General features: G+C 38.5%; 1 protein-coding gene across 4 annotated transcripts in view; it reads right to left on the bottom strand.

The window, feature by feature from the left end:
* Positions 1-15,369, bottom strand: part of LOC307159017 (NLR family CARD domain-containing protein 3-like) — a 53,418-nt gene extending 38,049 nt beyond the window's left edge. For 2 of the 4 annotated variants that reach the window (XM_079872106.1, XM_079872103.1), the window contains exons 1-5: positions 15,168-15,369; positions 10,926-11,022; positions 9,436-9,549; positions 372-497; positions 24-119 (exon numbers count right to left, since the gene is read on the bottom strand). In XM_079872106.1, the coding sequence (XP_079728232.1) occupies positions 24-119; positions 372-497; positions 9,436-9,549; positions 10,926-10,975 (386 nt within the window). In that variant the 5' untranslated portion in view covers positions 10,976-11,022; positions 15,168-15,369. Of the gene's footprint in view, positions 1-23; positions 120-371; positions 498-9,435; positions 9,550-10,925; positions 11,045-11,141; positions 11,205-15,167 lie in introns of all 4 variants that reach the window. The other 2 variants (XM_079872104.1, XM_079872105.1) reach the window with 2 other exon arrangements.
* Between the last annotated feature and the right edge of the window lie 578 nt (positions 15,370-15,947).

The following is a 15,947-nucleotide window of genomic DNA, read 5'->3' on the forward strand; positions in this document are numbered from 1 at the left end:
AACAAAAAAGTCCTGCATTTTACCTGAAACCAGGATACATGCTTTCATTAAAGTCTTGTGCTTGAATCACAGGCTTGTACACAGTTTTGTTTTTAACTGGTCTGGATAGAAGGTTTGACCTTAAATCAGAATGAAGAGGGTTAAAAATCAGACACACTGATATTGATGTATTTGTGTCATTAACCGAGTAACAGACCAACAGCTTTTACAGTGAGTGAATGTATTAACAATACAATACATAGAGCTTTACACAAGAGCACAATGATAATCATTAATAGTGACTGAAACTAAACTCATTAAACTGCTGTATATTAATAACAATTTCATAAAAATCAAATACAAGAAGCACATCTTTTATAGAAATGATATACCTGAGATCAGACTGTTTGTCTCCACTCTTAAAGTTTAGTGGCGGATCCATAGAGTCGTTACTCTTCATAGACACACAGCTGGACTCTGGGTTTGAGCTCTTCTGCTGGACTGAACTGGTTTCAAAACTAAGTAAAATATAAAGAATACAGACTTATAAAAGATCACATAAATGTTGTGTACTGTTTTGCACTGTGTTTCAAACTTTGATTACAATTATTTTGATAAATTAACTCACTGGTTTGCAAATGTTAAGCATGATTCAACAATTGACCGTTCGTAAAAGCCACGCCCCCTAGTTATTGTTACTACGCCCGTCAAACAATTGAGAAACAGACACATGGCTGGGTTGAGCTCCATACCGGTATAAGTGATTGTTTTGGAGTAATGCGGCAGACATATCCTCCAGGGCACGACAGAAAGGGCTGCAATATGCAGTGGAGGGATATGTTCAAAATGTTAAAATAAGCAAAGACGGGAATATTACAACAATCGAGGCCAGTGCTTGAAGTGGGGGAAAAAGGTGCCAGTAACTGTTACTCTCATGCATTGGCAAATCATGACATTTGAAATTAAAGGGACAATATGTAGCTTTTTAGGTATTTTATTATCTAAAATCAATATTTTTATTCATAAATATGCCCTCAATGGTGTACAAATACCTATGCCAATGATCAGACTAATCCTCGTAAACGAAGAATTTATTATCTTTATATACATGGGACGCAGGCCCGTCGCGACAAGGCAAGCAAACCAAGCAATTGCTTGGGGCCCCGAGCTGGCCTGGGGCCCCAAGACAACGACTGGTTAAGAATAAAATGCAACGGCAAACTGTGTGAGCGCCCCTTTGATAGTCAATGCAGTGAAGTGCAATGACACTGTTATCGGGATCCCCCTCAAGGGGGCCCCTCTCAGTAGTCGCTGACAGCAGCCAGCCAACCACGCGATCTCTGCTGCCGGCAAAATACAAAAACTCCTCGGCAGTCATTATGAAGCGGAATTATGCTTCAGGAAGCCAGAAAAGAATGAAGAGAAAGGAAGAGGAGGAAAGAAAAAACAAGATAGTGGTAAGTAGGGGTGTAACGATACACGTATTCGTATTGAACCGTTCTGTACGAGGCTTTCGGTTCGGTTTTCGGTACGCATTTTCAAACCGAACGGTTCGTTGGACCATTTTTCCTGCCGACCAAAATTTCGTTATTTCAAATGTAGGCGCGTTGCGCGTGGCAAGCGCGCTCATAATGTAAGAGACGCTGGCGCGTCGGCGCGACCACAACATTGCCCAACATCAAATGGCAAACGTAATGCAAGCGGAACGAAACTGCTCGTTATTGTGTTGTTGAAGGACCGTTTATCAGTTTGGACCAAAGCAGCGCGAGCCGATCGTGATCAAGCGACACTGTTACAGCGCTAATAAGAGATCCAGTAAAGAAATAATTTGAATTCGCCACAGAAGTAATAACATCGCTGCGAGATCTAGTGAGAAACATTCACATAGTTTGGCAGGAATAGTAGGCTATAATGCCTTCAAGTAACATTACGTCGGTTTTATTTTGACATTATGAATACAATGCCCTCAAATGTTAATCTGAACTAAAATAAACATTTGTTTATAACTACTACAATATTACATTTCATTTTTTCCAAGGAGCTGTTTTGTTTTATATGCTCCTAAGAAGAGTCAATTATAGCTCCAGAATTGCTCAAAGTAAAAAAAAATCATATTTTATGATGTTAGTTTTAAAAAGAAGAAAAATAAATAAATCAAGGAAATTTCTCTGGCATTTCTTTCTTTTTGCTGTATCGAAAACATACCAAACCATAACACAAGTGTATCGTATTGAACCGAACCATGAATTTTGTTACACCCCTAGTGGTAAGTGATAAATTACACTGGATAAAATAGCTCCACTTGTCTTGTACAAATAGTGTAATTTTGCAGCAGGTAGGCTAGAAAAAATATGTTTATGTTAGCTACCTGCCTGACGGCAAATGCTGCTTGTAACAAACAGTTAGTGCAACTTTTTTTTCTAACGGACGGAATATGGTTACATATTATAATGTTTTTTATTGGGGGGGCCTCCATGTCCATTTTGCTTGGGGCCCCCAAATTCCTTCAAACGGCCCTGATGGGACGGGTAGGTCCACGGAGGCTTCCATGTAGTTCCGCCATCTTGAAAAACTATAATAGCAGAGAGGGACAAAAAGTACTAGGCCAACGCGTTTCCACAACGCGTTTTCGTTCAGAACCAGCGTCACGTGACTGAAGTCAACAGAAGCGGAGGAGCAGAGCAGAGAGAGGCGCTTGTCATTGCCCCGGCAAGTTTAAAAGGCTGCACTGCACGGTTATTTATACACCGTTCATTCATACATACATATGAGTCACAGGATAAGGAGTCGTCGTCGTCGAAAAAGTCCAAAATAGACCGTAAAAGGAAACATAACCGGAGATTACAAAAACAAGGTTTAATGTCGTGATAGCTAATGCAGGAGAAAGCTTTCAAAAGAGATGCCGAAGTTGCCTGCTTTCTTCTCGACAGGTAAGTCAATGTTACGGTCTTAATTACAAGCTTATTTTTCATTGCTTTGTTGTGAACTTTATTATATAGACAGTAGGGCTGGGCGATAAATCGATTTTATCGATTAATTAGAATGTGCAGTTTACGTCGATTTTTTTGAATGAAAATCGGTTTTCTCTTTAACATTCGCCGACGCTCCCCTCTGGGCTCCCGTAGCTCCGAACGGGCTCAGCTCTTCCCCCGCGCGTTTGGCATAGAGATACACAAACAACACGGCAAGACCGCGGCAGCACAAACACACCCGCCAAAAAACAATCTACAGTCTTACAAACTGAATCCGCAGAGCTGCCAACTCTCACGAATTCACCGTGAGACTCACGCAATCGTCACTTTTTACACGCTACACATCCATTTTCTCACGCAGAGAAAAATCGCGAAGCAAAGAGGACACTGACACCGACAGACAAGACAGAGAAGGTTACTATTGCTATGAAACAAATTCTCAGCTCTCAGATTCTGTCGATTTAATTACGAAATTCAAACAATAAACACCGTTTTGGCGCTTGACAGATCGCTGACAGAGTTCAAGCGGCACGTGAACAGATCATCTGTTACTACTCTTTACTAAATAAACAGGAATGATCAATAGGTAATTTGAAAGATACAGTTCAACTTACCGAAATGAAATAAAATCGATCGATCTGTGTTTTTCAACTGCGGAAAGAGGTCTAACAGCTAGAGGACAATATGTCACGTAAAGTTACTTTTACCTCTGGAAAGCCCATTAATGACCATAGCACGTTAGTTGGACTTTAAAATAATTGCTGTAGAGAGTAGTATTTTGCTAAATATGATAACTATATTACATATTTATTATATTTTTACCTATATCATTAAAATATTATAATGTTGAACTTGTTATTATAAAAAAACGCATAATATTTAATTTGAGATGTTATTTTTAACCTTTAATAATAATACCAGCTGACAGGGCTTTAAATTAACATGTATCTACTGTACCTAGTATTTATCCAAAGGAATCGATATTGAATCAAGATCAGAATCAAATCACAAGAATTGAATTGAAATTGTGAAAGCAATAATAAAAACAGTAGCATACCAGTCATTGTACCATGTAAACATTGTGTTGTCACTAAACTTAATAAAATTCTGTTTAGTTACCAAATGTTTTGAGAATCACAATACACTTTATTGTGACGTACATTTTTTTTCACTTTCCTCACCAATCCTAATCCACCCATTTCATGTTCTGTTCTGTTACATTTTCTCTGTTTACAAAGGCAGGGCCTGCCATCTTGTCTTTTTGGCTTGTTGTTTCTGATTGCACTTTAGCCCCAAGGGGAAAATCCAAATCAAATCCCAGAAGGGAAAATCAAAACAAAATAAAGTTAAAAATTGTTTTGAACAATTTCTTTGTCATCTGCAGATTGATTTTAAGTAGGGGAAGAAAAAAAAAATCGGTTTAAATCGTAAATCTGACTGCAGTAGATGTGAAAGATATTAATAAAAATGATGTTATTTCAGCCAGCACACATACCTGTATTTTCTTCCTGTTTTCGGTCGAAGTCAAAAGTAGTCGATTGTCGAGTTCGGGCGCATGGTCGTACGTACTAAACCTATGCGCGTGAACTCGACAATCGACTACTTTTGACTTCGACCAAAAACAGGAAGAAAATACAGGTATGTGCGCTGGCTGAAATAACATCATTTTTATTAATATCTTGCACATCTACTGCAGTCAGATTCACCGCGTGTTGACTGAAGGAATCACTCACATGGCTGGGCACTTGTAATGACACATCAAGGATGTTAAGCGGCTAAAAGCAGATTTAAAACTTGCCCCATTGAAGTCAACAGGGTGCAAATTTTAAAAAGAGGATAACACGGTGTAGGCAACACCGATTTTTGTCGTTGTTCTCTGTACTGACAGCACTCCAAATGTACAAAAAAATGTGTAATGTATTTATATTTATTAATATAAATGTATTTAAACAAGTCGTGTGTGTGTGTGTGCTAGGGCTGAACGATACATCGAATTTTCATCGTCATCGCGATATGAACTCGCGCGATGAACACATCGCAACAGACAGCCTGACACGATGAATAATGCCTGGTTCAGATTACAAGATTTTTGTGTCTGTTATGATAGTCACGGAGTCAGATTAGGCCACGTTTTTGACTCCTAAAATCTTGTCGTGTTGTGGACAAGAAACATGTCAGAATACACGTTGCTTTCCGACCAGTCATCGCGTGCCGTCACACTCACACATTCACTCGCAAACATTCACTCGCACGCACACACACACTCACTCGCGCTCGCTCACTCACTCGCACACACACACACACTGTTGCTCGCGCTCGCTCACTCACTCTCGCTCACATACTCAACCCGTCATGGAGGACCGTTAAAAAATTAAACATGCTAGTCTTTCTGTCGTGAAGGACGTAGGTTGTCGCCCACTATGACACTATACGAGATGAAACGATCGAATCTTGCGTCCCAACGTCCGTTGTCGTTTACGAATCCCCACAACACCCATACATCAAACGGATCGTGCCAAAATCGCGCTAAAATCATGTAATCTGAACCAGGCAGGTAATAAACGTTTGACCTATGACGCAAAGAACCTATTAAAGCACTAAGACATGGGAACAGCATAGCTAACATTCACATTTGAATATTTATCGCAAGTCATATCGTCATCGCAATATTAAACAAACTTATCGCACATCGCAGCTTTTCCTCATATCGTGCAGCCCTAGTGTGTGCTTGTGTTGTGTGCTAACGGAACTCCTCCAAGTCTGCAAGTCCAAAAATACATTTAGGCTATGGTGAGTTTACTACATTTTATTTTATTAAATGCATTTATGGTGAAATTATTATATTTTCATGTCAATCTGTGTTCGTTTTGACCAAGAACCATGCGCTGTCACTTTAATTCAGCGCGTGCAGTACAGCAAAAATAGACTCGGTGCAGAAACGATTGCAGCATCCGTGTGCAGTGTGAAAGCTTTACCTGTTTACATGGGTGCGAAAAAAAAAAACGCACTGTAAACGGACTACGGAGTATATGTGAAACGAGCGTGACTGACGCTTAGCCTATATATTATATACGCTGACATATGAATGTTTATTAATCTTCGAGGCATTTAGGTGTGAGTGAGGTCTCCCACACTGCTTAATCCATTGTCGGCATCTTTCCGCTTGGGTCTTGGGTTTTGGAAAGGCGAAAAAAACGACCCCTCCCTCTAAACTTTTGGGGTACCTAGTGTCACACTTGCAGGTGCCATAGGCGCATCGTTTCACCATGTGCTGAAATCGCAATGTTTGACGGAGGTCCTTCTCCTTAGTTACAGTTGCTAAGCTAGGATTGGACGAGGACTGTTCGAGGGCGGGGTTTTGCGAATGGTCAATTGTACCAAAGCGACTGAGAAAACCGGTAATATTAAGAATAAGGAATTCAAAACAAACCAATTGAAATCAACTATAGAATTATAGAATGATTCAACTCAGGTGAACATCAACCACGATCACATGACTCTTTTCAAAGGCACAATGGAGGACGAAGGCTCAACCAATGTTTTGCTGACCTTTAAAGATAAACCACCTCACTGTACTCTTGTAACGGTACTCTTGCTGTGAAACATCACTGTTCTGACCAGACACCGTGAAGCTTTCAACAAATCTGAACCCGTATTTATCAAGCCTCTGAGAATTACTCACAAGAACACTGCTAAGAATGGAACAAGAGTAACTTAAAGGGGACATATCATGCTAAATGCACTTTTTTAGCCCTTAAATGCATTTTGTTGTATATTTGGAGTTTTGCAATTTTGTAGTCCAAGCTAAAGGAATCAGAAGTTACGAGAAGGTAAGTTCAAATGATCGGTTGTTGGATGTAGTAACCCACACGCTTCATTACACCGTCTAATGTAGATGAACTGCCGCGCTTGTGGCGCATGTTTAACTGAAAGAACGAGCAGAGAGAGAGAGACCCGGTCTCGCGCGCGCTCGCACTCTCTCTCGGAGCCCGGCGAAAGTGTAAACAAGACTTCACCGTCTCCAAACTAGACGCTGTCTTGCTCTCTCTCCCTCGCACATATTAATCAAAATAAATCGACACGGTGGTAAAAGGTCGGAAGACCAAAGTTTCATGTATAAATACAGTAACACACCATTGCGATACATCCATATGAAGACGTTGTTCTGCAGGTTCGTCGTCTTCATTTTCATCTCACTCCGTCTCCAACTCTGGCTCGAACATGTAAGGCTGGCTGGACAAGTCTTCCGTTGTTGACATTTTGTTAATAACGTGTGAATAAAAAGTTTCTGTGCCGCTAGATAATCCTATCTCTGCTATCAGACTACAAAAATGGCCGAACGGGGTGGAGTTGAACCTCTGCAACCTGGAGAGGGGGCGGGGTATGAAGTGTCTCAATTGTATTTAAAGAGACCGCACCAAAACGAGTTGATCTCAGAAGCACCTCAGAAAAGGGGTAAAAAAGGGGCCCGTGGAGCTATAATAATGAGGAATTCAGACCCAAGCATTGCAGTTCCGCTTTATATAGACTACAAATGTATGATTTATATGTAAAAAGGAACAATTTAAAAGCATGATATGTCTCCTTTAAGAACTTAAGAGTAAAACAATTCACGCACGGAGATGAGAAGGGTATGTATGGACTATGGATCTAACTCTGGGGGATACGGTGAATAAGCTAAAGTCCCAAAAAGTCGGCGTGTTCCTTTAAGAATATTCTCCAATAAATTCCCATTGAATGGTGAAATTCCTAAGAGGAGTTTACATTCAACACTAATAATCATTCAATAAATAATTTTCAAGAGAATACATTATGATACACATTGGAAATGAAAGACAAACACGTTTTCCACCATGTCTTAATTACAAATTTTAAACCTGTGTGCTGTTAACTGATAAAAGCTAGATTTTATGATATATTCAGACGCCATGGATTCCAAAAAGAAAACTGAAATGGCGGGAGGAAGAGGCGCTACCGCTTGCTGAATTAGTCGAACAGCGGAAACATGTTATAAAAGGCAAATTCAACCCAACATTAACCCGCACTGACAAAGATGATGCTGCTCTATCCAAACGATATCTGTCAAAAATTTCTAAAACATTCTTCCTCTCCTGAAAGATTTGCGCACGTCTCTGTCTCCTCAGTGCGTCACTAGCCCCTACTGTCACCTTCTAACCACTTGAGAGAACTCTCGAGCTGTCTTAAATAACTGGAGGAGTAAGAGTGATTCTTAGTTTAAAGGTGCATTAAGCAACATTTCATGTTAAAAATACCCGTTTTTCTAACCCATACATGCTTAAACAATTGCCTGATGGGCTGAATGAGCCCTTCTCTGATCACTGCGATTGCCTCTATAATCCTGTACAGTAAAATAAATAAGAGGGATTCGGGACGGAATTTGAGACTGGGCGTGACGTCATGCGCGTTCAGTTGCAGTGTTGCAGTTTTGCTTGTCGCCAGAGGGGGCATAGTTCTGCAAAAACTCAGAGACTTGCGCAATGCACCTTTAAAGAAATTTGATAACTTGCTTTTATTCTTAAGATTGAAAGTAGGAGTAAATTTAATGAATTCTCAGCATTTAAAGGGTTAGTTCACCCAAAAATTTTAATTCTGTCATTAATTACTCACCCTCATGTCGTTCCAAACCCGTAGGACCTTCGTTCATCTTCAGAACACAAATGAAGATATTTTTGATGAAATCTGAGAGCTTTCTGTCCCGCCATTGACAGCTACGTCATTGCAACTTTCAAGGCCCAGAAAGGTGGTAAAGACATAGTTAAAATAGTCCATGTGGCCACAGTAGTTCAACCTTAATGTTATGACGCGATGAGAATACTTTGTGCGCAAATAAAACCCCAAAAATAACGACTTTATTCAACAATTTCTTCCTTTCAATGTCATTCTCCAACGCTGCTGACGTAGTATAAACAGCGCAGCGCTTCTGGGTTGTACGTCAGAACGTAGGCTCACTATTGGCCAGCATCACACGCATAATACCATCGTCGGCCAAAAGTGAGTCTATGTTCTGACGTATTAAGGTTAAACCACTGTAGTTACATGGACTTTTTAAACAATGTTTTACAACCTTCCTGGGCCTTGAAAGTTGCAATGACGTTGCAGTCAGTGGAGGGACAGAAAGCTCTCAGGTTTCATCAAAAATATCTTCATTTGTGTTCCGAAGATGAACAAAAGTCTTATGGGTTTGGAACGACATGAGGGTCAGTAATTAATGACAGAATTAAAATGTTTGGGTGAACTAACCCTTTAAGACTAAAATGACACTTTGAGAAGCTTGATAAATACGGGTCCTGAACCAGCAATTAAAAAAATCCACTCAATTTTACACCTACTCCATTATTTAAAGGTGGAAAAAATCTCAGTTTACATTTACTTGATGTCATTGCTAGTGACTGACTGAGAAAAAAATATAATACTAATTCAAAAGTGTCATACTATAAGCACATCTTTTATAGAAATGATATACCTGAGATCAGACTGTTTGTCTCCACTCTTAAAGTTTAGTGGCAGCTCCATAGAGCGGTTACTCTTCATAGACACACAGCTGGACTCTGGGTTTGAGCTCTTCTGCTGGACTGAACTGGAACAGAGAACAGATTCAGTTTAATCCCTTAGATTACTGTGATTACATTCATCCAGCATCAAAAAGAACTTTGAGGAAACAATGATCTTTTTATTTAATATTTCATGTTAGTTTAAAAACAAAAATAGGCAAAAAAAAAACATATTTTTTCAGTAAACTTTCTTTGATCTGTGTGTGTTTGTTTGTGTGTGTATGTGTGTGTGTGTGTGTGTGTGTGTGTGTGTTGGGGGCAGTGGCGTAGCCACGAGGGGGCCTGGGTGGGCCTAGGCCCCCTCATTTACATGTCCGGCCCCCTCAGATTTCTGATTGCTTAAAATAAAATAAAAAATCAAAATACTGCGCGGTAAAATGCGGCTGTTTTCAAACTTGATTTGACGTGTTGTGCGTAACCTACGCTGTCATCTTCGCGTGAGAGTTCATGCTGTGCCGGTGACAATGGCAGCGTTGTGCAAAGTACAATATTACGCATGAAAAGATGAGCTAGAAGGAGAAAATAAGCCATCTACATCTGAGCTTGCTTCAGCTTACTACAAGACAACAGCGAGTGAAGCGGCTAAGAGACAGAAACGCACATAATTTCATCACAGGAATAGCGGTGAGACTTCGACTCAGATCGGCACAATGCGCAATGACTTGTTTGCAATTGATGAACCGCCTTCACAACCAGTAATGACCACATTTTCTGTATAGCCTATATCTGTTGTATATGAAGAGTTTGGTTTCAAAACGCGATAAATCCATAATGATTAATAATGAGTAATAATGTGTTTTCTTTACCAAGAGAGTGGAAAGATGAAAACCACTATTTTTTTGTTTCAAACTTTCACATAGCATATTTAGGTTATAATAACATACAAATTTCAAATCCAGATTTCGATTTTCAAATATTTTTTATAAAAAATGATTAGTTTCCCCCCAAAATGCAATAAATTCATGACACTTTTTCTCCCAAAATGCAATATAAAAGTTATTTTTCATATTTTAACTGTTGAAAATACACAACAAAGTAAGTTGATCCACATATGACAGCCTCTGAACTCGGTCAATACTAATCTTATATAACTTACAGGCACTGGACTAAAAATAGCCGACATTCAATCACCATTGCTAAAAAATACCTCCTGAAATTTTTGGATGGCGATCAGCTGTAAAATGGCTTGATCCTTGTAAATTGATATATATATATATATATATATATATATATATATATATATATATATATATTAGTTGCCCCCTCATTTTAAGATGGGCCCCCCCAAAAAATAAAAATCTGGCTACGCCCCTGGTTGGAGGGGGGAGGGGGAGGGGGAGGGGGAGGGGGAGGGGGAGGGGGAGGGGGAGAGGGGGTGTAATGTAATGTTTGTTGAAAGTACCTGCATCCTGGAGAAAAATCTCCATCTCTGGATCCTTGTGAATTACCCATGATGAAGCTGCAGGATAATCTGATGAGTTTGATCTCCTCCACTGACTCTGAATGAAAAACATTCAGACACTAAATTAAATTATTTTATACTACAGGGCCTTTGAATGCTTGAATCTGATTGGTTGAGGAACGTTCTAAGGTGTGCATTATTTTCAGGGAAACGCACAGCTAAAGTAGTTCCAGGCAGGTCTTGACCGCATTACAGTTCCATATCACTTCGCGTAGTCAACTGTAATAACGGAAAATAGGATACAATTCATAACAAGAAAAAACATTTAGCCGCATGCGCTTGAGCTGCAATTTTCAATGTCTAGCTTCACCATAGATATAAACACTAGATGTCGCCTGGGCTACGGCAGTTCATTGGAACGAATGCGTCAATAGAGCCGCCATCTTGGAACAGGGGAGCCCCTCCTCTTTAATGCATCAGCGTCAATGTAGGCAAAGGTCTAACGGAAATAAAATCACCATAAATCGTCATGAATGCGATTTTCTAGTTTTTATGGTTCATTCCAACGGTCAGACATGTATTTATCATTGAGTCCAGAGGAAATTTAAGGTTTTGATATTAAGGTAATTACTTCTTTTTCAAAATATAATGCATAGTGCTAGTAGGCCTAAGTTTATTAGTCACATTCTTCCACTTGAGTAAACTTAGAATAAACTATCGCTGTATAATATATATATATATATATATATATATGAGCAAAACTTGGCCACTAAATATTTAATATTCAATTATTTTAATGATCACAATTAAAGTTTTAATTTTATTAAATTGAACAAGCGCAACATTCAGCATTCAATCAAATATTCTAAAATATGTTTTATTAATAATAATGTTATTTCAACATAATATCTCGTTATTTCGACTGTTCGACATAATATGTGTGCGTGCAACAAGCAAGAAGTGCATTTGTAAATCCGGTGACGCGTGCATTGATTTTTGTTAATAAACTTCTGACAGTGTCGACTCGTCTGCAGAGATGAAGTTGACGATCGCCATCTCAGTAGTGAACGCGCCTATAGAGAGAAATGCACATAATGGATTACGTAATCAGAGAGTAGCCTTTTTCTTTCGTTTTGAATTATTTCGTTTAAAGACATATCAAGCTTTGTGTATTTGATGTATTTCTCATGTCTGTGTGAGGCATACACTGAGTTTCGTTAAGTTAGGATGAGATTCGCTTCAGTTCACGTGCAATGCAAGTGACCGCGCGGACGCCTCAATGATTATATTAACAGGCAATTTGTTGATGAATAAAACTGATTAAAATTAAGATACAATTTATACAAAACGAGATTCACTTTAAAGAAAGGCTTTAAACAGTTGACATTTTCACAAATTCTAGTGTCCTTCCACACCTCCATCCTAGGGTGACCAGACGTCCCGAAAAATTCGGGACAGTCCCGAAATCTAAGCTGTTGTCCCGAATCCCGAATCCGGCCCAAATTGTCCCGAAAATTATACTATTAGCAAATTCTTATATTGTCTGATAAAACATTAAAAACTGTCCGTGGAGGTTGAGTCGTCCTGCAGCCAGCCCCCGCCGGCTGCTTATTGGCTGCAGCATCTTTTTCTTTTTCTTTTTTTGAAGTTCAACAAAGATACCGTAGGCGCGAATTAAAATGCATTGATAAGCGAGCGCGAGTTGCCGCAGCCGCGAGGACAGTGAATGTGCAGGCAGCCAGTAAAGGAGTGATTGATTGGTCGCGGCACTGTTTGCAAAAAAAAACTTCGGCCTAATGTCTGATGTTGGGTTACACAAAGCAAATCATCTACACAATTATTTAGTTTTCTTATTTAATGACCGACAATTTCGTCATAATAATAATTTTGGCATAAGGCTTACTAGCGTTATAGACTTATAGCCTGACATGTCTGATTTACGCACTGTTACAACAGTCTTTTTTTTTTTTTTTTTTTTTTGGTCACAATGACATTTGAGTTCATGATTCTAATATTGTTTTTTTGTGGAAGACTAAATATTAATGACATACTGTTGATCTTCGAATAAAAATATGTTTGGTTCAGGTTTGAAAATTCATTTTATTATAGGCTATGTAGTGTAATATCATAGTAGGACTACCCCAAAACCTCCCCAAACAACACCCCCCCCCCCCCCCCCCCCCCTCGTCCCGAATTTCAGCCAATCTCATCTGGTCACCCTACTCCATCCCCAGTTTGTAAGGAAGAAACAAGCCCTTCCGTGTGCAAAACTCACACATACAGTAGGCTACATAAGATTTTTGGAATTATATAATAATCATGGATGTACTGTTTGAAGATTGACAGGGAGAGGACAAGCATACTATTAGGACTGTACTTACAGGTTACAAGGTCACACTGTTTTTTTTTTTGTTTTTTTGTTTTTTTTTTCATTAAAAGGTTTGAGTAGCCTACAATCGGTAAAAAAAATCAAAAGTTAGAAACAACACAGCACATCACAGCCAAAAGTGGGTATTCCATATATTGCAACTCTGCATATAGGCTATTGTACATTTTAAACACAAGGGTTATTTCAAATAATATCTAAAGAGTACAGCACATTCACAGTTCATTTTCTGTGCGAGAATCACAGTTAATTTTCTTCCTCCAAGCAGAGAAATGTACACTTAACTTATAAAATAAACAACTTGACTACTACCATCCACAGAGTAAATGTAATCCCATGCTGTCTGGTTTAGATTTCGTTCGTGTGAACATCCATACGCAGAACAAAAGTCCGACATCATCCATGAACTCGAAGTACAAGCGGAGATAGCAGCGTTATCTAGCTAATTCCTATGACAAGTCCCCTGTTCCAAGATGGCGGCGCTTTTGACGCATGTTTAGAACCCCAAGGCGACATCTAGTGTATATATCTATGTAGCTTCACAATCAATGGAAACATGCAGTTTAATTTGAATAAATAAAGTATATAGTCCTATCTATAATCAATAGAAAATTAAACTGAATATAGGCTAAATAAATGGATAGTCCTGCAGCACGGATTATTATTGCAGATAATATAACAAATAAATAATTATTGATAGGCCTTGTTAAAAGGGCTTTGTGTTTCATTTATTTGGCTAGTCTGTCATCTGTCAATAATAGAAAAAAAAGAATGAATTTGAATTAATTAAAAGGAATTGAATTAATAAATAAATAATAATATTGACGCACATTTTCTGTCTCATTATTGCAACATCTCTCTCTAATAACTGCATTAATAAATGGGGACACACTTTAAGGCCGGTTATGAATGTAATTTGATACGTATGACTGACAATGTCCAAACGCGTGTTCAGCGCGTTCAGTCTGTGTTCAAAGTCGGTGTTTAAAATCTGCTGCAGTCGATGAAAACAGTCAGAGAATGTGTCAGCTAGTCGTGTGTCCCCAGCATTAGTCTGCTATCAGTGGCTCAAACCTCCGTTACTAACTCTAAAATGACGTTTTGGAATTAGCAACGGAGATGGTTTAGATGCGTAAGAAATTAGTCCTACATACAAGAGCGTTTTAATGACAACAACTTTACAAACGTCTTGAAATACGTAATCTGAACAATGTTTCGAGGTGTGGTAACTGTAGTATAAGCGGAATAATTGAATTCAGGCCGTTGAATTATTAGAAAAATAATGCACACCCGAGGTGAACGGCCACTCCGCTTCGCGTCGTGACCGCATTACCACCTCGGGTGTGCATTATTTTTCTAATAATTCAACGGCCTGTCGTCAATTATTCCTTACATATTAAACAACCTTCATAATTTAGCTGAACATATCTGGAGTGTGGGAGAGAAAAGGATCATGACATGTGACTGCGTTAACTCGAGCTCATTGGGTCTTTTTTTACAGTCTATGGTCTTTACACACACAAACAAGTCGACCGTTTATGAAAAATAACCGACACCGAGAAACACTGATTGAACAAGTTCAGGTGAAAAAGAAAACAAACCCCGACCCACATCGACAGACACTGATCCGATAAAAAAAAATAAAAAATAAACCGTTTGTTGGCGTTTGTGTGAATTGGCTTATGTATGTTTACACATTGCTAAACTTTGAAGAATCACAAACATCACGAAACACAAAGGAAACACTGAAGTGAAAGAAACCCTTTATTAAAGGTTTCATATCAAACAATCACGTCTAACGTTAATGTCCTCCAGAGATTCATATTAATATGAGAAAGTCACACATGAACACTCACCTTGATCAAACTTTTACAAGATATAAGGTTCTCAAATCCTCCAGCTTTAAAATCATAAAACTACACGTAAATTCCATTATAATGATTGATAAACACTTTGATGCTTTGTTTTTTCCGTGTCGTATTTCGCATTTTGTCCTGCTTAAAAAATGGCGACACTAACTTACTATTACTTTCTATGTGTGACTAGAGAGAGAGATGTAAACAGAGACGCGCGTGAGAGCAGACGTTGTTGAACGCGCGTTGGACATTAATATTTAAGTGGTAAATTGTTTTGTTTTTTCTTTCGCAAACAAAGCACCCGCGTCTTTTCAGTTTGTTTTTATATGTGTTACTTTATTTTATTTTTTAATATTCAATTGTTTTTTTTTCTCTCTATTCTATTTAATTTATACTTTCTTTAACTAGTTTTTGTTTGTTCATCCGTTTTTCTTCATTATTTGTTTTGTTTATTCTTTTGTTGTCTTTTTATGTCTTATTCTTTTTCATTTATCTTTCTGCAGTTCCTGATAATAAATCATAAAGAGGACTTTGTTTGATCACATCTGAAATGCGTTCATCAACCAATCATGTTTATAATTACATTTAGTAATTTAGCAGATTACTTTTTCAAAGCGATCTACAAATGTGGAACAATGCAATGTGACATAAACCTGAAAGAATCAGATCAATTAAAGCCATACTGTAAAAAATACTGTATTGTAAACTTTTTAACAGTTTAATGGTTGGTTTAATTTATTGTTCCTGCACTGATAACTTTATTGCACTTTGGACCACTTT

The sequence above is a fragment of the Squalius cephalus genome (genome assembly GCF_949319135.1).
Source record: "Squalius cephalus genome assembly, chromosome: 5".
Classification (NCBI taxonomy): domain Eukaryota; kingdom Metazoa; phylum Chordata; class Actinopteri; order Cypriniformes; family Leuciscidae; genus Squalius; species Squalius cephalus.